Here is a 25,484-nt window from a genome sequence, read left to right on the forward strand (position 1 = left end):
TTGTTCGGAAATGTTACCATTTAGGTCCAATTTATGCATCTACATATCACAATTAGTTTAGTTTACAACCGATTCGCGTGCTAGCAACATCCGTAACAAGATTGATTGAAACAAAACGAACTAACAATCGTCATACGTATTCGATTTCAGGCTGCGTGATGTTTGGTTCAGTGGGGTATCATGTTCCACGACGATTGTGTTGTAAATATAGTCGTGAGAAAGTTCTCACGCGCCTGTTAAACAAACGTTTCACTCCTACCATCACAAATTAATTATCTTTTTCCAGAACCCTCCTCGGAAGCGGTTCCCAATATGGAATCGGGTATAACCTTGAAGTATTCATTGCAAATGCGCGGTGCTTAACCTAATGTAACGGGATTCATTCGATCGTTTCCGGCAGCTCATGGAATCCGCAGCGGTGTTCCCGTGCCGGCATTGTGCAGCTGGTCCAGAATCGCTTTGTGCAGGTCCTCGATCTGCTGGTACAGGTACGAGTGCACATCGCCACTGCCGGAATGGTTGTACGCGTTGCCCCGATTGTCGAACGAGGCAATATTTCCGTTCTTATCAATTTCAGCATAGCTTTCGTATTTGCCGTTGGGGAACTTGTTCGGCTCGTACTCCACTGTTTTGGCGGTTGCCTTACCGGCCGGGTCAAGGCACTCGCGCGTCACCTCAATCTTGTTGATGTCCTTCTCGGTGTTATTCTTGACGATGATACACTTGAACGATTCTGGCGGACAGGTCAAAGTGTCGCAGATGATGGTGCCTGGGAAGTAACAAAAAGAGCAGATATGTTTTGTTAGATTAGTGAATCTGTCATTTGAATGGTACAGTGAACCAGTGAGGGCGAATGGTGATTGTACTTAGCGCACACAGTTTTCAGGAATTGTTACATTTATGAGTATGTTAGCAGGCCCGATGAGAGAGGGAGGCAGCCAGGGCAATTGCCCTGGGGCCCGGGTCATATTTGGGGGCCCGCGTTTTTACCCGGAAGATGGGCGAACGCGTCCAGTATGCACAGAAGAGCAATAAAAATAGCAATACTAATTTCTTTGTAATAATTCGCTTTCTTAAATTGTTATATGATAAAAGTATAAAAAATGCAAACTTTATTTGACAGTTGACATTTGTTAAAACAAACGTTCTTAAGGGAGTTGCCTACTTTGTGTACAAGTTAAAAACCGAGTTTTATTGCTTGAATCGACGGAATACACTACAAAATATAAAGAAGCCAATTCAAAGTATTTTCCAAGAAAGCAACAGAGCGTCAAACAAAAATGCGAGCCCACGGACAAACGCATCCGTCCTCTTCTACATTCGCTTCTTTGTTGGTTGTTCCGGTTGTTGGCTTGGAGACACTGGGCGTGATTGTTTTTGAGTGAATATTTGTTACTGTCAGATCCGCAGATATTAGGGTTGGGAAAACCGAGGCATTTTGAGAAACCGGTATTTTCGGTATTGAAAACCGGTAATCAAAAAGAAAAAATGAAAATTAAATTGAATTTACAAAGCAGTCGCATTTAACTTGGTTCGATGCCAATTCATACTTTATTAACAAAGTAATCGCTCAACAGATGTTACTTCGGGACCCCTGATGTGATTCGGTAGCTTGTTTCTGTATCGCAGCATGAAAAGTGTGCATGTCGTCATGTTGTCTAACTCGCTTATTGTACCAGAAAGCATAGCAGGTTAGCTAAATGCAGTAGACGTTCAGAGATTTGACAAACCATTACTTCGAAAACAGACCTAAAATTGCTGTTTTCTCCTTATACAAATGCTTTACCATATGCTAAAAATAGTGTTCAAAAATGTTTGAGCCAAGCTCCAGCGAATCAAATATGTTTTAGATTTGTTATAGGTTAGGTTAATCTCTGTCTATTTTGTCACCAGTATTCAAAATACCCATTATAACAGTCCTACTTCGTGTATGAAACCGCTTAAGCATCAATTCCACCTCGTCTTGAAAACCAGCGTTTATTTCCTTCCTTTTCCAATTGAGCATGAGCAAGATGACCGTACAACTCGTAATTGCTAATCCTTGATTGAACAGAACAAACGAAATTGCACAGAAAATTTGCGAATGGAACCTGGGAGTAGCTATCCATCCTCAATCGAAAGTTCTGTACGTTATAATGCCAATGACGATGTCTGCCGCGTCCTTACAGCCATCTGGGAAGGAACGAAATGTTAGCGTAACAAATGTTATTATGGAGACCGTGTATACCTCTGCATCTCTACGTTTGCCACGGGCAGGAATTTTGTCAGTGGGGTGGGGTAAATAATTGCACAAGTCTAAGCAACTTGTAGAAGTGTTATCATGTGTTTATTGCTCTGGGCAGCTAGCTACCGAGAATTTATAACAAATTCTCAGATTGTTAAAAATGCAAATTCAACTCCGGACAACTGATTGTCGAGAGTGTTGTTTAGTTGATTCAAGCGACATTTGACTGCGTAATATGCTAATAGCTGTGTAATTGAATATTTCGAAATATAAATAATATTCATCGTATTATTTTAACTATGATTTGATTTCTCTCACCACAAACGATTGAATATGATGCAGATTGTTATGCAATTAACATTCGCGCGTGTAATAGCATTATTACTATTAGCAAGAATGATCGAAGGAAGGAAACTGATTCACTAATTTATTACAGCCATGTGCTGAAGTTCGATCGAGCTGCATTTCACTGCTTATACAAAAACATTGAATTGTCCCAAAACAGACGATCTTACTTCTAACACTAGTAGGTGAAAATATTTTTAAAGTTTTTCAAAAGCTCTATTATAAAAAAACAATGAAAAATTATTTAAATAGTTTTTGCTAACAAAAATACCGAAAATACCGGTTTTTCATTGTTGCAAAACCGGTATTTCGGTATTGAATACTTGGACGGTTTTATCGGTTTTCGGTAACAGTAAAACCGGTACTCCCAACCCTTGTAGATATTGGTTTTGTAGCCGTTTGTGGTTTGGCATAAGATAACGGTGTGCTGTTTACAGTTATAGTAGGTGGGCTGTTCTTAGCTGCTTTTGCACAAAGTTTTCCCTGGTGCAGTGTCTTTTTATAGAACTCGCGCATAGGATCCTACCATGGTTGCCTAAACAGTATTGTCTGATGAAACGTCCCATTTTCGGTTGATCCGCATAAAATGGTTACGGGAGCATTCTCTCCACAAGAATACCATTAGGGACACCCGGGAAAATGCGAAGTTACAGCTCTTATTGAAGCCACTTCTCCGTATCTTGACATAAATTTGTTAATCACGATGTCCGGGGCGTGTGGAGATAATTCGTGTAAGCACATCTCTCTCTAGAGTCTTTGCCTATATATACGGGGATGATGTTGTTAACGTGGTAGTTTTCGTTGGTGTGCTGCACGTTGTTCCGCGAAACAAACGATTGTGCCCCTTGATGTTTGATATGGTGCATTTGCAGGGCGTTAACTACTCCCGGACTGGGCACAATCTGCACATTTAGTAATTGTTTCACTTTCCGAGTAGCTGGTCTCACAGGACATTTCCAAAAATCAACAGCAGCACAATTCGTCTGCAGTTTTTGCCGTGTATCCATAGCAGAACGGTTTTTAGTTTCTATTCTAGGCGAGATGAGAAGGTAGACTGACCTTAATTACCCGGTGATTAAAATGGATAATTTTTGTATTTTTCTATTTTTATAGCACGTTCAAGGAATTGTTCTTCTAAAAGTGCACTGTGTTGAGATAGAACGGTGATTTTGGGCCTCGCCCAAGTGACCACGAAGCATTATTTTATGGCTTTAGATATGTTCTATATTTGTATACAAAACATATGCTTTACGGCGTTATAGTTCTATAGAGATCATTAAAACACACTTATTGTGCCAGAATAGAGCTAGTCCAGAAGCACCTTAATGGCGGTCAGCAATGTTAATATAGAGCCGTTTAAAAATAACTTTTCCTTCTTTATCGATACAGCAAAAGAAAAAATAAACTTTCGATAACACACTCACCCTTCCGCTCTTCTTTCGTTTGACGTGCCGACTGTTTAAATTGACGATTTAGTACCTATAGAAATGGGGTTCTATCCACAGTCGAAAAGCTCATCTCAATGTGGTATACGCGTTTGATCACTGATCTGTGAGAAGATTTGCTTGTATATTCGGTTTATTCCAAACTCTACCTAGACGTTTAGTTGAATTTTTTCGAAGAATCGTGCAGAATTTGCATTTTGATTTTACGTTTATTGCATCATCATTTATTACAGGAAGGCATACGAGTTTAGGTGATTATTGGAACGCATAGGTATTTTCGTTATTGTTCGCTGTCTTAAAGTACTATAATAAGATTATATATTTACGCTTAGAGTTTTCTATAAAAGCTTCATAGCATTGTTCTACAACAGCTTTTAGTGTGATCGTCAATTTAAACAATCGGCATGTCAAACAAAAGAAGAGAGGAAGGGTGGGTACGTTATCGAAAGGTATTTTTTTCTTTTGCTGTGTCGATAAAGAAGGGAAGTTATTTAAAAAAACACAGCTCTATGTTAACATTGCTCACAGCCATTAAGGTGCTTCTGAACTAGCTCTATTCTGGCACATTCTTTCGTCTTTTCCGACACTAAGTGTGCTATGTAAAGAATATGTTTTGTAAGCGAATTTAGAACATATCTAAAGCCATTAAATAATGCTTCGTGGTCTCTTGGGTATATTCTTTACCCCTAACTTTACCACTTCCCCAATCCTTCCCGTCAGGAAAATCATGAAAGGACGATGCATGGCAAGGCACAAATCTCCGATCAACATGGGGAACGTGCCATTTGAGCTAGCGGCTACTTATTTCTGATTCCTGACCCGCAAATTTAAAAACTCGTAGCTAATAAAAATAAGAAGCTGTCGAAATTCACCTGTCTGGTCCGCTATCTGTGAATGTGGCAATATGAGTCAACCGGATACTAGTAGAAACCACGGACTCATGAGTTTTTCATGGCTGAAGAGGTACTTACTCATACTGAACTAGAGAGCTTAGGTTTAAAAGGGCCCGGCAGTAATACAAGCCTTGGGGCCCGACGCGGCTCTCGACGGCCCTGTATGTTAGATATATAACTTAACATTCAAAGAAGTCAATTGGGTCATTTAATGAAGAACAACATTTTGAATATGTGCAACAATATCTTTTTTCCAACCATTATGACTCCTGAACGGTTTTAATTGATATTCTGGGTGGCGTACGCACCAAAAAAATGATGAAATTTAAACGACATGGTAGCAAACAAATATCGCTTGAATCGAAAATTTGATTTAAAATAAAATTAAAATCAATACACATCAATAAAGCATCAAAAAGCATATGATTTCACACTTTGATTCATGTGAGATTACACGTGATACATTTTTCAACCATTTTAGAATAAAAATAAATATATTTATTGGTTTTTTTTGTAAATGAAACTGTAATTTTCAATCAACGTGTAAAATTATATCAAAATTCATTGAAAAAAAGCACATCGTCGCTGTTGTGCTATCTTATGACAAACGGCATTTTGAAGTAAACTGAGTTAGATATGCCACATTACTTGTCCAAAAAATCTCTACAATGTGGCGTTTTCAGAATTTGGACATTCTGCTTGGTTACTGAGATATAGCGAGAAACGTGCTGAGGAATTTTGAGTTATTTGCTTCAAATGACTGTGTCTACAAAAATATGAACAAATTTGAAATGGGCAGAGTTTTGTTTGTCTAAGATTAGCCTCTAGTCGGTTTAAACCCTTTATAAGGCAGCGGCAACTATTTCGCCACCTATTCAGTTTCGCTCATAAAGTTTCAGGCGTTAATTTTCGCGAACGCATTGGTTTGTAGTGATGTTAATATTGGGATAAAACGAACATTTCAAGGAAATTAGGGTGAAGTGCCTATTTTCACCATACTAAGGAAGGCGCCTCACTGATTCGTTAATTACTCGGCCCACAAACAATGGAATGCGTACAAATTAGCATCAATAGCTTTGCTTCGTTGTTAAGTACCAAGATAATAACATACATGCGCTGAAAACAGTAAAATTCTCGTGTTTAAGCACAACGAAAACACGAATCGAGTGCCCCTATTGTTGCGCTACCATTTGACTCAATGCGTTAAACAAAGATGGCAGACACTGCTCTAACCAACGGCTTCAAATGGGTAGGGTGATAATAGAAACTTAGCGATAATGGGCTCATCACCCTATGCTTTTTTTACATTTCTTATAAAAGAGGGCCGAGTCTTATATACCAATCGACTCAGCTCGACGATTTGGGACAATGTCTGTGTGTGTGTGTATGTAACGGACAAATTCTCATTCGTGTTTCTCAGCAATGGCTGAACCGATCTTATCCAAACCAATTTTAAATGAAAGAACTAAAAAACAGTATGAACGCTATTAATTTGTTTTTGATTCTGATGATTAGATATGAATGTTTGAATGTGTAAAAATTGCGCTTTTTGCAGTTTTTTGAAATTATCTGCCGAAATTGACAATTTAGATTAACAATTTATATATTTTTAGACAGCTTTAACGAATACCTTTCGAACAAGCTATAGATTGTTGAAATCGGACTATTATCAAAAGAGATATTTAACATTAAATGCGGACGAAAGATTTTTATTATTTCCCATTGCCAGAAATATGACCAAAAACATGTAATCTATTATTAACGCCAAAACGGCTTATTTTAGGTCAATAGTATCTTTGGAGAATTTAATGGAGGCAATATGCCCTTTCTTTTGGTATTGTGCTTTTGCTGATTAATTCCCCTATGAGTGAGATATTTTCACAAATTTTCTTGGAAGTGATTATATCGAAATGATGTCTTCAGCAAATTTGTAGCTCTTACTTTTGCGAATAACTTTACTAAAGACTAAATATCTATTTTGAATACTTTAAAAGTTATGGCTTGTTGTTTGTTGATTACTCTTTGTCGCCTATTTATTGTTCAATATAGTAATAATCCATTGAAATAAGCCAAACATTATTTTGATAAAACGAATTTTGTATTTCATTTTACTATCTACTACCGCTAGAAATAATCACCGAACACTTCCAAGTTATCTGGAAGGAGCTTGATAACTTATCAGTACAAAAATGTTCATTTGTGCGAACCTTCTGACTGCAATTTTTCTAGCTTATAACCATCGGATCGATCTGAAACATATCGGAAAATGAAAAGCGAAATAAATAACTCCAAGCAACGGCGTAGCCAAGAGAAGGTTTTGAGGTTTAACACCATACAACCCCCCCCCCCTCCCACCACACCCAAAAAAAAATATTGGATTGAAGTTGAAAATTTATTGATGCAGACCGATTTACTTCAATATTACAATAACAATGATCTGATCCGTAGATTGATAACCTGTTGTTGTAAACATCATGAGGACTTTTGATAAATTGTCGGAATGGGGTCCTGATATGTAACTGATCTATTGGTCTTGATTTCACAGTTGTCTAATAACATCAATATCGAATTCCTGCCTGAAAACATTCCAATAGAAAATTCCAGAGTTCTGTAATCAATCATAATCTTCAGATTTATTTTCAAATTGAGCTAGTTTTTGTAGAAATGTACTGTAATTAGGGTCTTTATTTAATAGGAAGCGAAGTTAAAATTGATTTAATGTCTATGAAACATAGAACTGCTCACCAAAAAAAATGCATAACTTTCAACATTTGCTAAAAATGTTTTTGCCTTTCTCATTCACTCTAAAATTCGTTAATCTAATCCCGACCCGGAGGGCTGAGTGTCGTATGCCAATCGACTCAGTTCGTCGAGAACGGAAAATGTCTGTGTGTATTTATGTGTGTATGTGGACCTCTGTTTCTCAGAGATGGCTGGACCGATTTGCACAAAGTTAGTCTCAAATGAAAGGTACAACCTTCCCCTTCCTGCTGTTGAATTTTTTATTGATTGGACTTCCGGTTCCGGAGTTACGAGTTGAAGAGTGCAATCACACAGCAAATTCCCATATAAACTGAAATGAAAAATTTTCAAAATCAAATTTGTATTTTTGATGCCAAATGACTTTAAAATGCATGAAACATTGAGATGTTTGACAAAAATTGACTTTTTTGGACTTTGGTACATTTTTGCCTTTCTCATATAGAAAGGTTATGCAATCACTCTAAAAATCGTCAATCATACCGGCCCGGAGGGAGTATGCAGTGAGGGGTTGCTACTTTAAAATTAAATTCAAATAGTTCATAATTTCTTAAAAAGTTGAAAAATTCCTGCGGAAAATTTTCAACTTTTTAAGAAATTTTGAACTATTTCTTAAATAGTTGAAAATTTTCCGCAGGACCTGGACCTCCCGGATCTTTCTCTATGATCCGCCGCTGGTTTCAAGCGATGTTTCAGTATCACATAGTATCTCAAGATCGTGGCTGTCGATCCATTGTATGTATGTGCAAATCGTACTGAACATGTAATATTTATTTCCACCATTGTATTGAACATAACCAGCCATGGAATCGTAGTCTGGACAAATGAGACAAGCACAATTGCACCACTAGGTGGATTAAGACAGGTTTTTTTTGGGAATGCGTCGAGTTGAGACGAAAACGTAATATGATTAATAACGAGGATAATACTTTCCTAGTGTAGAGAGAAATTTATGAAAAAAGACGATTTCCATTCGACTCTAGCGGTTCTGATCGATTTTGATGAGCATTTGATTTTTGTTGTATGACCAATTATATGTACAGGTCAAATGTTTAAAAACAGTAATTTAAGGTCAAGATAGCATCATTTTGAAACCGCCAATTTCGGAGGGTTAGTATCCTCGATGAGTTTTACAAACGTTAAACAGCGCATCATTTGATAAAATAATTATATCGTCCAAGAAGTATTTATGGTGAATTTTCTCAGGTTAATATTCATGACTACAATAAAGTCTCAACAAATTCGCTAAAGACACGAACTCTGTTACTATTTTCTGAAAAATTAATTCTGCATAATTTTAAAACTTCAAAAATTACGGTTTCGGAATTATGCCGTTTGGACAGTATGATCGATTTTCACCAAACCGAATTTCTGGCTACGCCGCTGATTTCAAGTAAGTAGAAACAAAGTCGTTCTACACTCGTTCAAAGGAAACTTCTTCGAATGCTGAATATCTATTATAACATAATCAGAAATAGTTATCAGACTACATCAAGGGACGAGAAGAATATTTTAACAGCTTCAGTTTATTATAAAGAAATAAAAATGCCCGATTTAGTCAATGTCCCCATTTTGTCAGCCTAAAATAAACCATGAGACTGATAAAAATGGGTCTTTATTGTATGTATTATTCGCTGTGTTTCACATTAATAGGTACATTTCTTTTTTGGAGATTTTTTATTGCATCGAACTACAACAATTTTTAGGTAGTTTTCAAGGGGTTATTTTATAGACTTCTTCCAAAATTTGGCGAACCTATTCCAATTCGTATACTAATTAATTGGTATACTTAAGGGTTTATATGTTGCAGATAGAGAAAATACTGAAATTTTCAGCTTTTTTCCTACACAATATTACGAAAGCTTATTAAACAATTTTTCCTAATAAGTTTGTGAAAATTATAAACTATTTGAAATTTTTTAATAGTTTTATTTTTTATTTAACCGTGATTTTTAATAAATAGTGACCATCGCTTCACAACGTAGTCTATTTTTCATGGCTTGCGGTGAGCACGATCTCTCGAATTGCTGAACTGAAAATTATGGAATAGAAATTAATTTTTAGTATTCTTTACAGATTTAACTCGCCGCGCAGATAACTCTGAATTAGACCCGCTGGTGCCCTAAGACGATTTCGCTAGATTTTCAGAGCACTGTGCACCCAGTGCATTAACGCAAGTGACGGAAGTTTATCGAAAAGTTTCGTCAAAATGCAAATTCCAGTAATGATGATGATTTTCCCAAACGGTTCGTTTTCAAGAGGTTTTTATTTGTTCTTTGGCATTAGGATTAGCGATAATAATTCAAATCAAGGATACTACTACGAAGTCACCTTTAGAAAAAGTCGATGTCGAAGTAAAATTTGGAACTATGCACGCATGCACTTCAGAGATGGCGTGATATCAGGAGCTGCGATTTCATTTCAACGCTTTTTTGTGAAAAGGGCGATACTTACAACTGTAAACATAAGGCTTTTTTCATACATGCGAATGAGGGTTTTGAAACGCAACAAATTAACCTAAAAATTTGGATTCTACGATATTGCTTTCTTAAACTACAGCAAAAAATACAACGGGCGAAACTGTATTTTTGTTTGTTTATTTAAAGTTTCGCCCTCCACGCTCCATGCAAACAAACAGGGTGATACTTTTTTTGCTAGCAGTTTAGAGGCGAAACTGTTATTTTCGTGTTTTTAGGATTATCAATCTGATACCAGCTGTAAATAGTAACAATGATCGCTATCATTCGTTATCGAGCACTCAGTCGAGATAGAAGTCTTTTGTCATCGGTCTGTACACTCTATAGCGACAAATAGTGTTAATCCGCGTTCAAGGTTATTTGCACACTCTACGCCTAGTTGAGGTTTCAGTATTTTTTCCCTTCTTTTGTGTTTCTGTTTCTGTACCGTTAGCCGGTCAGTGAAGTGAAGCAGTGTTCTTCTAGTAAGCCGTCTGGATACCGTTACCTACACAAGCTAAGTATTAGTTTTCGTTTCCCCTTCTTGGTTGTCTTAATAACGTGCACTGGGCAATAGGCCCGTGCAAAAATGACTTCCCCTGACGGCGGTTCGTCTCAAGGTGAGATGGACGTCGAAACAAAATCGGCTCCCCGGCTCAAAGTATATCCGAGCTCGGCCACCGGGCCATTTGTGATCTTCTTTCGGACCAAAGAAAAAAAGTGTTTGAATCTGTTGCAGATTTCTCGCGTTCTGACAGACCGGAATTCGGCCGTGACAGAAATATCGAAAATTCGCCCTGATAAGCTTCGGGTGGTTGTTAACAGTTCAACTCAGGCAAATGATATTGCTGGCTACGAGCCCTTTACGAGGGAGTACAGGGTGTATATTCCAGCTAGCAGGGTTGAAGTCAGTGGGGTCGTTTCCGATTCGAGTCTGAATTGCGAGGACCTGCTAAAATATGGGACTGGCTGTTTCAAAGACCCCATGCTTAAGCCAGTGAAGATACTGGAATGCAAACGTTTGCATTCAGCATCAGTCGCAGCTGACGGGAAGAAAACATACGTCAACTCAGACTCTTATCGGGTGACCTTCGCTGGCTCTGCCCTGCCCAATTACCTCCTCTTTGACAAGGTTCGTCTACCTGTTCGCCTCTTTGTGCCGCGGGTCATGAACTGTACTAATTGCAAACAATTGGGACACACAGCCTCCCATTGTAGCAATAAAGCCCGCTGTGGGAAATGCGGTGGGAATCATGCGGATGATTCCTGTGGTAGAGATGTCGAAAGGTGTCTCTACTGTGGGGGAAACCCACATGATCTCCCTTCATGTCCCGCGTACAAACAGCGCGAGGAAAATCTTAAGCGTTCCTTTCAGGGACGCTCTAAGCGATCTTTTGCAGAAATGCTTAAGATAGCTACGCCACCTGTCTCTACGAACATCTTTACCAACTTGTCTACTGACGAAGGCGACTGTGATGAACCCCAGGAGGGAACATCTTCTGCTGTGCCTAGAAGTAGTAGAAAAAGGAAGAACATTTCCTCTTCCAAGCTTCGTCGTAAAGGCCAGAAGGTGTCTCTTCATGGTCCCCCTAAAATAACTACTCAAGGAAGTACTGTCGTAAAACCGAAGCAAGTCGCTCCCGGTCTCAGTAACCTGAGCTCAGAAAAGGAGTTCCCAGCACTTCCAGGAACATCAAAAACCCCAAGTGTTCCCATATCTCAGCCAGAGAAAGAAAACAGTGCTGGTTTAATAAATTTCTCTGACATTGTGGACCGTATTCTTACAGCGTTGAACATTTCTGACCCCCTTAAAAGTATCTTGATAAGCTTTCTCCCCGCAGTAAAAACATTCTTGATGCAGTTCACTGCGAAATGGCCCCTCCTTTCAGCGATTGTATCCTTCGATGGCTAATTCATCGAACGAGGTCAAGGATTTAATCACTGTTCTACAGTGGAATTGCAGAAGTATTATCCCGAAAATCGATTCGTTTAAAATCTTACTAAATAATTTGAAATGCGATGCATTTGCCCTATGCGAGACATGGCTCACTTCAGAAATAATCCTACACTTTCACGATTTTAATATTCGCTTGGATCGAGAAGACTCTTACGGAGGAGTACTTTTGGGGATCAAAAAGTGCTATTCTTTCAATCGGATCGACCTCCCCTCGACACCAGGCATTGAAGTTGTCGCTTGCCAAACCAGAATAAAAGGCAAAGACCTTTGCATTGCTTCCACCTACATCCCCCCTAGAGCCTCAGTTAGCCACCGACGGCTTTGCGATATTGCGGAACTCCTCCCCGCACCGAGGCTAGTTTTAGGTGACTTCAACTCCCACGGCACGGCATGGGGTTGCCTTCATGACGATAATCGATCTACCCTACTCCATGAGCTGTGCGACAACTTCAATATGACCATTTTGAATACGGGTGAAATGACACGGATTCCTGCCCCTCCAGCGCGTCCGAGCGCCTTAGACCTGTCCCTCTGCTCGACATCGCTGCGGTTAGATTGCATGTGGAAGGTAGTCTCTGATCCCCACGGCAGCGACCATCTGCCAATCGTAATTAATATTGCTAACGGTTCAGGGCCACCGAATACAATCAATTTTTCTTATGACCTCACACGAAATATTGATTGGAAGAGCTACGCGTCCGCGATATCCGAAAAAATAGAATCGACACAAGAGCTTCCTCCGGAGGAAGAGTACGGGTTCCTGGCTGGCTTGATTCTCGATACCGCGATTCAAGCTCAGACTAAACGCGTACCAGACGCGAATTCACGCGGGCGTCCTCCCAGTCCATGGTGGGACAAAGAGTGCTCAGACGTGTACGCGGAGAAGGCCGCTGCGTATAAGACCTTCCGGGACGACGGGCTGCCAGCTAGCTACCGACAGTACGCGATGGCGGAAACGCGCATGAAGAGTTTGATAAAAGCCAAAAAACGTAGCTACTGGCGCCGGTTCGTCGACGGACTAACGAGAGAAACATCGATGAGCACTCTTTGGAGTACGGCCCGGCGCTTACGAAACCGAAACAGTACTAATGAGAGCGTGGAATATTCAAACCGTTGGATATTCGATTTTGCCAAGAAGGTTTGTCCGGATTCCGCCCCGGCACAGAAGATCTACCGCGCCGCGTCCCCTCACAATAACGCGAACGAAACACCGTTTTCGATGGTGGAGTTCTCACTTGCTCTCTTATCATGTAACAATAAAGCCCCAGGGCCAGACAGAATCAAATTCAACTTGTTAAATAATCTGCCAGACTCTGCCAAGAGACGCTTGTTGAATTTATTTAATAAGTTTCTTGAGGGTAATATTGTCCCTCATGAATGGAGGCAAGTGAAGGTCATCGCCATTCAAAAACCAGGAAAACCAGCCTCCGACCACAACTCGTATCGACCGATTGCAATGCTGTCCTGTATCCGAAAGTTGTTAGAGAAAATGATCTTGTTTCGCCTCGATAATTGGGTTGAAGCAAATGGCTTACTGTCAGATACACAATTTGGTTTCCGCAAAGGCAAAGGGACGAACGATTGTCTTGCGTTGCTCTCAACAGAAATTCAAATGGCTTATGCTAGCAAAGAGCAGATGGCATCAGTTTTCCTAGATATAAAGGGGGCTTTTGATTCAGTTTCTATCAAAATTCTTTCTGAGAAGCTGCACCAGCATGGTCTTTCACCGACTCTAAACAACTTTTTGCTAAACTTGCTGTCTGAAAAACATATGCATTTTTCGCATGGTGATTAATCGACATCACGAATTAGCTACATGGGTCTTCCCCAGGGCTCATGTCTAAGCCCCCTACTCTATAACTTTTACGTGAATGACATTGACGAATGTCTTGTCAATTCCTGCACGCTAAGGCAGCTTGCAGATGACGGTGTGGTCTCTATTACAGGTTCCAAAGCCGTCGATCTGCAAGGACCATTGCAAGATACCTTGGACAATTTGTCTGCTTGGGCCCTCCAGCTGGGTATCGAGTTCTCCACGGAGAAAACTGAGCTAGTCGTATTTTCAAGGAAGCGTGAACCAGCGCAACTACAGCTTCAATTAATGGGTCAAACTATTGCTCAGGTTTCAACTTTCAAATATCTCGGGGTCTGGTTCGACTCTAAAGGAACCTGGGGATGTCACATTAGGTATCTGAAACAGAAGTGCCAGCAAAGGATCAACTTTCTCCGTACAATAACCGGAACATGGTGGGGTGCCCACCCAGGAGACCTGATCAGGCTGTACCAAACAACAATATTGTCGGTGATGGAGTACGGGAGTTTCTGTTTCCGCTCCGCTGCGAACATACATTTCATCAAACTAGAGCGAATCCAATATTGTTGTTTGCGTATTGCTTTGGGTTGCATGCACTCGACACATACGATGAGTTTAGAAGTGCTGGCGGGCGTCCTTCCGCTGAAAAATCGATTTTGGGAACTCTCATATCGGTTGCTCATCCGATGCGATATCTTGAACCCGTTAGTAATTGCAAATTTCGAAAGGCTTGTCGAGCTCAATTCTCAAACCCGATTTATGTCCTTGTACTTCGATTACATGGCACAAAATATCAATCCTTCTTCATACTATCCCAACCGTGTGAATCTCTTTCATGCTTCTGATTCAACTGTATTCTTCGACACATCCATGAAAGACGAGATTCGTGGAATCCCGGGTCACATACGTCCGCAAGTGATCCCAAGCATCTTTCATAGTAAATTTCGAGAAGTCGACTGCAACAAGATGTTTTACACCGACGGGTCAAGCCTCGACGGATCCACTGGCTTCGGTATATTCAATCAAAACCTCACCGCCTCATTCAAACTCAATGATCCTGCTTCAGTTTACGTCGCAGAACTTGCTGCTATTCAGTATACCCTTGGGATCATTGATACTTTGCCCACCGATCATTACTTTATTGTCTCGGATAGCCTCAGCTCAATCGAGGCTCTCCGTTCAATGAAACCTAGAAAGCACATTCCATATTTTCTGGGGAAAATCTGGGAGCGCCTGCGTGCTTTGTCTGTAAGATCGTACAAGATTACCTTAGTTTGGGTTCCCTCGCATTGCTCCATTCCAGGTAATGAAGAAGCGGACTCTTTAGCTAAGGCGGGCGCTTTACAAGGTGACATATATGAAAGACCAATTAGCTTCAGCGAATTTTTCAGTATCACTCATCAGAGAACCCTCGAAAGTTGGCAAACTTCATGGAGCAATGGTGAACTGGGAAGGTGGCTACATTCGATAATCCCTAAGGTATCGACGAAACCTTGGTTCGGAGGGATGGATGTGGGTCGGGATTTCATTCGCGTGATGTCTCGGCTCATGTCCAATCACTACACGCTGGACGCACATCTCCGGCGTATTGGGCTCGTGGATAGCGGTATCTGCGCTTGTGGCAACGGTTATCACGAAATCGAACATGTTGTCTGGGCATGCGCCGAGTACTGTTCTGCCAGATCTCAACTATTCGATTCCCTTCGGGCCCGAGGAAGATCACCCAATGTCCCGGTTCGAGATGTACTAGCAAGCCGCGATATTCTCTACATGTCCCTTATATACACGTTCCTCAAAACCATCAATATCCAAATTTAAATGCCCCTATCTTTTCTCTTATTATTCTCAGAAGTGCCCTCTTCCGCCTACCGTACCCCAACGATGGTTTGATACGACTCCAAGACGAGACAAAACATCTGTCGAATGAACCAACAACACGAGATCTACAGTACAACATCACACACGCAGCGCGGTGTGTTCCCGATCCGTATCTGAGCCGTACTACGAAATCGTCTGGAGGAACCCCTGCCGGCTCGAGGAAAACCGCCCGGCGTCCCAATACTTGATACATCCGTTCGAATCTGTAATCCTGGTCGTTGATTCCTGATGCCGGAAACTGAAAGTTTATATCCCCCCCCCCCCCCGTTCAGCCTTGTCCACCCTCTCTCCCATGTCTCTGATACACAGTATGACTTCACCCCTTCTCCCCTTGAATATATTCCCAAAACTTAAGTGCTTAGTTTTAGTTGATCAATATTTAATCTCGTTAAGAAATGCCCAACAGTACCACTACTTTAAAATAGCCCTAATTAATTCCCCTTAATCTTGAACCACTCTTTCTAGTTATTTCTAGTTAATAAGCTTGTAAAATGTTCCGCTTAGTTAATAATTAAATTCTCCTACAATCTCCCTTCTAAAAATCATAAAGTGAATTACTATACAAAGAACACACAAAATGACCCGTCCCCCAAATCTTACGAATATTATATTATACCCTCTTTTATATGTATAAGTTAGCTGTAAAGTTTTTTTTATTTAGTTTCATTATATAAAACAAAATAATATTGAAATGTGTAACCCCCTAGTTTTAAGAAATTCAAAATGTAAAACAATGAAAAAATGGCACCTTTAAGCTAACGCATACGTGCCTTATCAAATAAACAAATTGAAAAAAAAAATGATCGCTATTGAAAAAACACGGACGAAATCGGTGGTGTAGAACGGTAGTTATTGTAAAAAAACGTAAGGGCGATACTTCACTGCTGATAGGTGGGACCGAAAAAGTAAACAATCGCCAAAGGGGTGATACTATCATTTTGTCAATTTCAATAGCAAAAACAAATTTTAATTTAATAATTTCAAATACTTTATGAAGTTTTGGGTTTCGATCACTGAATCATGCAATCTAGGATGTAAAAAACACAATAGTTCTTAAATGGGAAATAAAACCAAGTCTGGAAATATTCACTATTGATTTTCTTTGAATGGTGTCACTGCTAGTATCGCTTTTTTCAAGAAAAAGCGTTGATTTCTTAGTTCTCAGTCGCGTTGGAAATTTGAGTAAAGTATAAACTTCAAATCGATTCAAAAAAAAAAAAAATTCGATTTTTTTTGGCTCAGTACAGTAGGAAAATTCAGTTTTCTCACCACAATATAGATACTTTATTAACAGAGCATTAACAATAATTCGTTGGTATGTCTATTTTATGGGCCATTTTTTCGCTTTCCCGTTGATTTGGTTTGAGATTTCTAGCACTGATGTTGTCCTATGCTGATTTGAGCGATTCTCTGAGTCCTGCCACTATCCCATGTAGTATGCGTTATCAAAAACATCGCGAAGCATCAAGTTCTAAATGTTCTCAAACGATATAATATCCGAAGAGAGTGATAAGAGTTATAAGAAATGTCTCATCACACTGTTAGGTGGATTAAAGACGTTTTTAAATTCTACAACGGCTTGTTTCCGGCGGCGAATCCATTTCCTGTTTCATGACATACTTTATCACAAAAAACAACTTTAAACTGGGATGAAACAGCCGACTTTCGTGAACCGCAAAATATTTTTGTTTCTTTTTTATAGAAACAAAACAAACAATCAGCGTTTCTCTCGGATAATTTTTGCCGGCTGTCAGTTGCCCCAGTTAACGGATACGATTCGCTAGTGCGCTAGGCCGCAGTCAACCAGAGCTGGACAATATCAGTTCAGTTGTTTCAAAGCACGTGAAATTGATAGGCGAACGAACTGAACCATCACTCATTATACTGAACTTTCAGTGGAATGCATCCGTCACTGATATTGACTGCCAGCGAAGTGATATTTCAAACATAAGTCCAATATTGGTTCGACTTTGGTCTAACATTGGTCCGATGTCAGTCTAATATTTCCCGACATTGGTCCGACGTTGGTCCAACCTTGATTTAACATTCCATCTTATATCCACCATCATCGTTTTCCATTTTTTTTTGCTTGATCACTATCATTCAGTAAGCGAAATGATGCTAGCGTCTCTTGATATTCGTCCGAAAAGGTGATAGCTCAAAACGGGAGGATATCATCTATTGCCTGATTTTACTGTAATTTTTCAGCTCTGCAATTTGTGCTGTATTATGGATAACTCTAACAATATGGGTATTTTTGAAAGGGTTTGACAGGTAAATGGCGGAAATCGATGAGTGACATCACTGTGTCAAAGAAGGCGGCTTCCGGTTGAGTAAAATTTTCTATAACCATATCATCAATATATCTACCCCTCTATACAGCGAAGACCCGTTTTCAGTGAATTTTAAGCTCACAGAGATTTTGACAAATTCGACACATGATTTTTGAGATTTTTATTCTTTATTTTTAATAAAAGAAAGTTGTTAAAATATTTCGCTTGAATTTCAATATGGCTTCAAACATCGATTTCGTCATCTACTTATCCATTTTAGAAATTGAGGTTATAGTGGATTTATCTAAACCAAAGGTCACCATCGTGGATTTTGAAAAGGCTTCAAGTATTGATTTCCGCCAAGTACTCGTCAACCCACACCCATATCACTGGAATTAAAATGAGTTTATTTAAACCGGAAGTCGCCATCTTGGGTTTCAAAATCGTTTCAAACATCGATGTTCGCCAGGTACTCGTTAGCCCCATTCCGAAAATACCAAATTCTTGAGGCTATAGTGAATTTAGCTAAACCGAAAGTCGCCATTCTGGATTTTAAAATGGCAAACATCAATTTCCGTCATATACTAGTTAACCCTACATCGAAAATACCCAACTTGTATTAGTAATAATTAGCTAAAAATAGATTAAACTGTACAACTTCCTACAGCACTATATGAGCTCCAAAGATGTTAAAGGACTTAGTTCGTAAAAAAGAGTTTGTTTCTTTGAATAGAGTTCGTAAAAAATGTTACGTAAATCGAATATTACCAAAGTTTTCGAAAAGAGTTCGAAAATGGAGGTTTCAGTGTATAGATATTCGAAGGTACGGGTGGCGTACATACCAAAAAAATGATGAAATTTAAACGACATGGTTGCAAACAAATATCGCTTGAATCGAAAATTTGATTTAAATAAAATTAAAATCAATACACACCAATAAAGCATCAAAAAGCATATGATTTCACACTTTGATTCATGTGAGATTACACGTGATACATTTTTCAACCATTTTAGAATAAAAATAAATATATTTATTGGTTTTTTTGTAAATGAAACTGTAATTTTCAATCAACGTGTAAAATTATATCAAAATTCATTGAAAAAAGCACATCGTCGCTGTTATGCTATCTTATGACAAGCGGTATTTTGAAGTAAACTGAGTTAGATATGCCATATTACTTGTCCAAAAAATCTCTACAATGTGGCGTTTTCAGAATTTTTACATTCTGCTTGGTTACTGAGATATAACGAGAAACGTGCTGAGGAATTTTGAGTTATTTTTTGCTTCAAATGACTGTGTCTGGGGATTGGCACAAATTATCGTGATGCATAAGATGTTTTTATGTGTAAAATTATTTGAGAAACACAATGGCATAATCTTTTTCAAAACAAAATACACAAATTGTGAGAAAAATGCAATTTAAGTTTTAAACTGAAAATATAGCATATTTGGCAACACTGTAACCAAAAAATACATTTTTTCTAGATTCTCTGACTCATTTCCTTCAAAATGCAACTCATCGATTGTTTATAGACAAAACGAACCCAAATATATGAATAAAAGTTAATAATTGATATTTTTTTTCGAAGAAAAACTTTCCATGCACGATTATGACACGCCATATAAATTTTGTCATCAATTCACACCTATGACACGTGTGAGTGCAACTTTTGTTTACATTTTGAGTAAATACTCGCAACCTAGTCAATCGATCTTCGTGATATTTGAGAGATTAATACGCAGAATAGATAGAAGCATCAAATGTCTTATTTGAATTGTTTGTTCATTTATAAGTTTCAAGATATTCAATCATTTTTCTCGAAATGTCCTAAATAGCACAACAGCAACGACATGTATTTGCGGAATGATTTAATTTTACATCTATTTTCATGCTCCAAATATGTGCATGGGTAGAGCAGACCGGCGAAGGTCACCCAATAGGTGTCTGAGTTGATATATATCCTTTAACCGCAGCCTTTCATGCTGAATGCAAACGTTTGTCGTCCATTATCTTCACTGGCGGAAGCATGGGGTCTTTAAAACAACCAACCCCATGTGTCAGTAGATCCACTCAATTCAAACTCGAATCGAAGACGACCCCATAGTGTTCCACACGATTAACTGGTACATATACTCTGTACTCCTTCGTAAAATGCTCGTAGCCGGCAATATCATTTTCCTTCTTTAACTATTTTCCACCACCCGAAGCTTAACAGGGCGAAATCTCAATATTTCTCTCATAATTTCGTCCGAACTCGAGAAATCACCAATTGATTTAAAAACTGTTTTGTCTTTGGTCCGGAAAAAGATCACATATCTCACCTTGAGATGTATCATTGTCAGGAGAAGTTATTTTTGCACAGGCCTAGGGTCCAGGGCAGGGTATTAGAAGTGAAAAAATGGGGAATGTAAAATAGTAGCGGTACTTAACTTCAGTCGAATGTGCCATTCGCAGGAACGGGGTCCGAAATTTCGATTTTCGATTTTGAAATGTTCAATGTACAATACATAATATGTAATACCCTTTTTTAACCCTCCGGCACTCGTGTCGTTGTATTTTGTGCAACACCTTCAGAAAATCTAGCGAAATCTTCTTTTAACACCAGCGGCTGCTCATTCGGGGAGCCATTCGTGCGAGTGCCGGAGGGCTAATTAAAATCAGTTTTGGTTGTCGAATCTGGTTTGGAATTTAGAACAAATTTAAAATAGAAACTATTTGAAAATTTCTCAAGGAGATAACTATTTTCCCGGGGGGGGGGGGGAGGGGCAGGAGATAGGGAAACACCAAAGCCAGCCTACACTCCACTCCAACGTGTCATAACGTCCGAGGTCATAACGTCCGAACGGTTGTGCGTCACAAAGTCCGGTACATTATGACATAATCTTCGGGATCTTATGACGCACACTGATATTGGGATATTATGGCGCAGAGGAATTGTGTCATAAAGTCCGGGATTAGATGACGCACTCACAGTTTCGGATATTATTACGCATAGGCACTGTGTCACAACGTCCCCGGTCATAAGCCTCCAAAAGGGGGTGCGTCATGACGTCTGGGATATTGTGACGTAACATCCGTTTTCGGATGTTATGACGTACCCATTGGACATGTTGGACACTGTGACGCGCTCATAGTGTCGGATATTATTTCGCAAAGGTATTGCATCATAACGTTCCAAAACAGTGATAACGTCCGGGGCATTATGACGTACGAGAGTGTGCCATAAAATTCGGAAGCAATAATACGCCATAACATCCGAAGTTATTCTTGTGACACAACGTTCGAAAGTAGTCCTGCGTCATTATGTCCGGGATCTTATGACGCGCACTGATAGTCCGATGTTATAACGAAGATGTATTGCGTCATAAAGTCCGGTATAATATGACGCACTCATTGTTTCGAATACTGCATCATAACGTCCCAGGTCATAAAGCATTGGGACATTACGACGCAGTCCTTATGCATCATAATATCCTCAACCATTAATGCGTCACAGTGTTCACGAAAGCGAATGTGCGACATAGGATCCGGAAACAAACATGCGTCATAACGTCCGAGACATTGCGACGCACAAGGAGAGCTTCATAAGATCCGAAAACAAATGTGCATCACAAAGTCCGGAGTCTTATGACTTATCCACTTTCGGATATTATGGCTGGTGCGTCATATTGTCGCAAACATTATCACCCGCCCGTGGAACGCTATGACGCAGTACCTGTGCGTCAAAATATCCGAAACAATGAGTGGGCCATATTTTCCCGGACTTTATGACGTAATTCCTCTGTATCATAACATCCTAGTGACAGTGTGAGTCAGAAGATTCTGGACCTTATGACGCAGGACTATTTTCGGATGTTGTGACACTAGTATGATTGAGGATTTTTAAAATTACATTTATTTTCGGACCTTATGACGCACCCTTGTGCGTCACAATAATGTCCCAAACTATGTGACGCACATTATTTTGGAATATTACCAGGGACATAGTTCTTATGCATCATAATATCCGAAACTATAAGTGCGTCACAGTGTCCAGGATATCGATTGCGTCATAACATCCGAGACACTATGATGCACACCCGTTCTCGGATGTTATGACTCAGCCTGGTGCGTCCTGAAGTCCCGGGTGTTTTGACGCACCACACCATGGACGTTATTATCTCGGACGTTATGACACGGTGCCCAATCCAACTACTTAGTAGTTAGTTCTATCAGTAGGGTTACAGCATCCCTCCTCGACACATTACCAGTTTTCGACCATCCATACAACGTGACCATTTCTGTATGGCAGCTCTTTCTCTGCGAGAACAATCTGGGTAACAAACTTCAGGTTGTCTAATTTACTGAGCCCTTCGGCTCCTTTGTGTCATTTAGTACTTCCTCGATGAGCCCTTGAGACCTTCGACTTTTTTGCAAACTACCCGGTCTAGTCGCTGACGATGGAGCTAGCCTACTCCGAAGGAGAATTCCCGTCAAGAGAAGCTCTGCTGAAACCGAGCCAACCGGCCAGGTACTGAGATCAGATCGGCGATTCCGATGAAGCAAGGCGTCCGTTTTGCTCGTTCCGACGACCCGCAACTGGTGGTATCTCGTCGTGGTCTACTCGGTCTAGTCCCAGGCAGTGAATCTAGCTTACGCCGACGGAAAGTTCCTCGGCGAAAGAAGTCTCGATACCGATTCTTCATTGGCTTTCGCTATATTTCTAACGAACCAACCGGTAGGGTATCGCGGTCGGTCCGGCAATTCCGGATGGAGCGTAGCGTCCGGTTCGTTGACGCCCTGACGACGATACCGGGTGCTCTGTCGCAGTCTACTAAACTAGTCCTCGGTAGTGGATCTAGCCTACTGATGCAAATATGTGCTTTTAGTAGTTTCATCGTAAAGTAAGGAGAAGAGTTCGATTGCGTAATGTAATAAGCAACTAGTATTTTATGATGTATGTTTATCCATGGTGTGGATATTCCCAAGTAATCTATTCGAGCATCATGACAACCTTTAATATCGTTCTAGTTGGTAAGAGCCGAGTTCTTAGCGTTCTACATACGTGCACATTTTTGTACTAAAAAATCTTAAGCAAGAAAAATATATGTGCATAATTAAAACAGCAAGAAAGGCTTCATCACACTGTTTAGTGGATATAATCGCTTTTTAATAGAAAATTTGAATTTAGCGATGAATTAACTAACGAAATGTAGCTTTGTATCAAATGTAGCTTTGTATCAAACTTAGCATATATTTATGACCACCTCCCATAAACAATGGAACCCTTGTTGGGCGGGGCAACCAATGTAATTAAATGCTCGCTCACCGGTCAGTAGACAACCAAACAAATCGCAGATAATGACTAATTTCCCAAAGTATTTTATTTTACGTTGTTTTTAGTAATAGTACCTTTTACGCCCTGTTCTGGCGGTTCAGAGGGTACGGTACTGGTCTCTTAAGGGGTTACATACCTTCTTATTTTTCAAAAAATCGAAATTTATTTTATTACTTTATCTCCACTCAACCGATTTTCACATACTCAGAGGGTTCAGTTTGATATTTATAGGTCCGGATTCTGATTTTTTTCTGAAGTTTGCTTACACTTGCAAATGAAACTGATTTAAAAAGTTATTGATTAACGTTTCAACTTCGTCTCATCAATATCTGGCAGCAGACTTGGACACACAGATAGATGTTCAAGTTTGTTGCCAGATAAGACAAAATCGAAGCGTTAATCTGTGATTTTCTAAAGTTTCAACTCAATGTTATCCTTAGGGAGAAATAGTGGTAGCCCTTTTAGATATTTTGATGAAATTTGATTCATACCGATTATCAGCTATGTATCTCACGACTTTTAAATCCAGCTTTGAAATATTTATGATCAGTAATTAATTAGACATCAAATACTATATTTTTCTTAATTTTTTTGAATGAAACGTTTTTAATCATTTTAATATCAGTGATATAAGAAAATATCTTATTTCTGGATGTGGCATCAAAAAATGGGTCTTCTGCGGAGCATGTACTAAACATCAATATTTTCCATTCACCCTGAATCAGAACGCTCGAGACTTACCATTTTCAATCCGTGCATTTGAGTCTCCAGTAAGAGTCAACAAAGAATTCAACTGCCGTTTTTCACGGATCGCTGCTCCTTGCACACTGCACATTCCAAGTACCAGAAACAGTCCAACACACAACAAAACTGGTTTAGTATAATTCAAACTCATTATGAGACCGTTGTTGACACTTTTTTCACTAATTTGTTAACCAATATTATCCCAATTATGGAAAGTAATCCGAGCACAACGAATCGCGCAACTCAAACTGACGGCAGCTCCCGGTACAGGTGCCTATTTAAATGCCCCTCATCGATCGTCGGACGTCAGCTTGTTCTAGGTACACTAACATCTGCCTTGGTAATTAGTAATATCTATCCAACCTAAATGAGCTTACAACAACTAGCTGACGGTGGGAAAAATTGTTTCAACCCGAGATCCGAGTCACACCTCACAAGCTGAGCCCCCGGTCATAATCTAATTGGATCCACACGCCTAATCGAGTGCGTATGATCACCAGTTTTCCACAAAAACGCACTATTTCATCGGTATTCTCCCATCATCACCCTAATTACTCACATTAATTATCGTTACGCACGATCTTCGAAATCAAAGGGCCAGAGTCCTGAGCTAAAGTTCTCGATGGAAAATTTAACCTCGAGTCGGAGCCGGTTCACTCTCGGTTTCGCAATCCGCCATTACGGGTGACGTGTTCATCAGACCGTTTCGGATGTCCTCGACTCTAGTCATAGACCGGATGCGCAGCTGAGTACTTTTCTATAATCAATCCGCGCGGGTGTAGATCTAGCGATTTTCGCGAAGTAAGCCTATTGGTTGCATTCCATCCCCACGGCTGTACGATATTGAACTATTCAAACAACGCCCATTGTAGCGTATAGTAATGATGATTGTTATTATACACGGTGTGAAATAACTTGTAAATCGCGGCCGAGAGACAGACTGACTGTTGAACGTGCAGTAATGAATGTCCGACTGCCGGAATCAAATATGGTTGTGAGCACAGGGAGCTAAACACGGGCTGAATCGCAGGAAGCAGATAAGCTCGGTAAAATTGATAGAACAATAATGGTGAAATGAGGGCAATAATTCACGATGCGATTGTTGTAATATTTACAGATTAGCGGAGTTGGAACATTGGCAGTTACTCAGAAGATGTAAGCGAACACTGGTATATTTGATGGATGCGTCGAGCAGGACTACAAAAATCCCAAAGTACCCTAATAGTTAGTCATTTGAAATTAACGGCTAATTTTATTGTGCATCTTAATAAAACATTTTTATGGCGAACACTTTACCTCTACAACGCACCTATCAACCTTCAATGGTCAATTGTTTCAAACGCTCGTTTTAGATCAACAAAACCCGACAAAACATTT

The 25,484-nt window shown here is 39.7% G+C and overlaps 1 protein-coding gene across 1 annotated transcript; it reads right to left on the bottom strand.

The window, feature by feature from the left end:
* LOC131691810 (uncharacterized) lies at nt 1-24,930 on the bottom strand. The gene is made up of 2 exons (XM_058978473.1): nt 24,105-24,930; nt 1-769 (listed from the first exon to the last, which is right to left on the bottom strand). The coding sequence occupies exons 1-2, from the start codon at nt 24,256-24,258 to the stop codon at nt 402-404; spliced, it is 522 nt and encodes a 173-aa protein (XP_058834456.1). The 5' UTR covers nt 24,259-24,930; the 3' UTR covers nt 1-401.
* Between the last annotated feature and the right edge of the window lie 554 nt (nt 24,931-25,484).

Source organism: Topomyia yanbarensis, chromosome 3 (genome assembly GCF_030247195.1).
Source record: "Topomyia yanbarensis strain Yona2022 chromosome 3, ASM3024719v1, whole genome shotgun sequence".
NCBI lineage: Eukaryota > Metazoa > Arthropoda > Insecta > Diptera > Culicidae > Topomyia > Topomyia yanbarensis.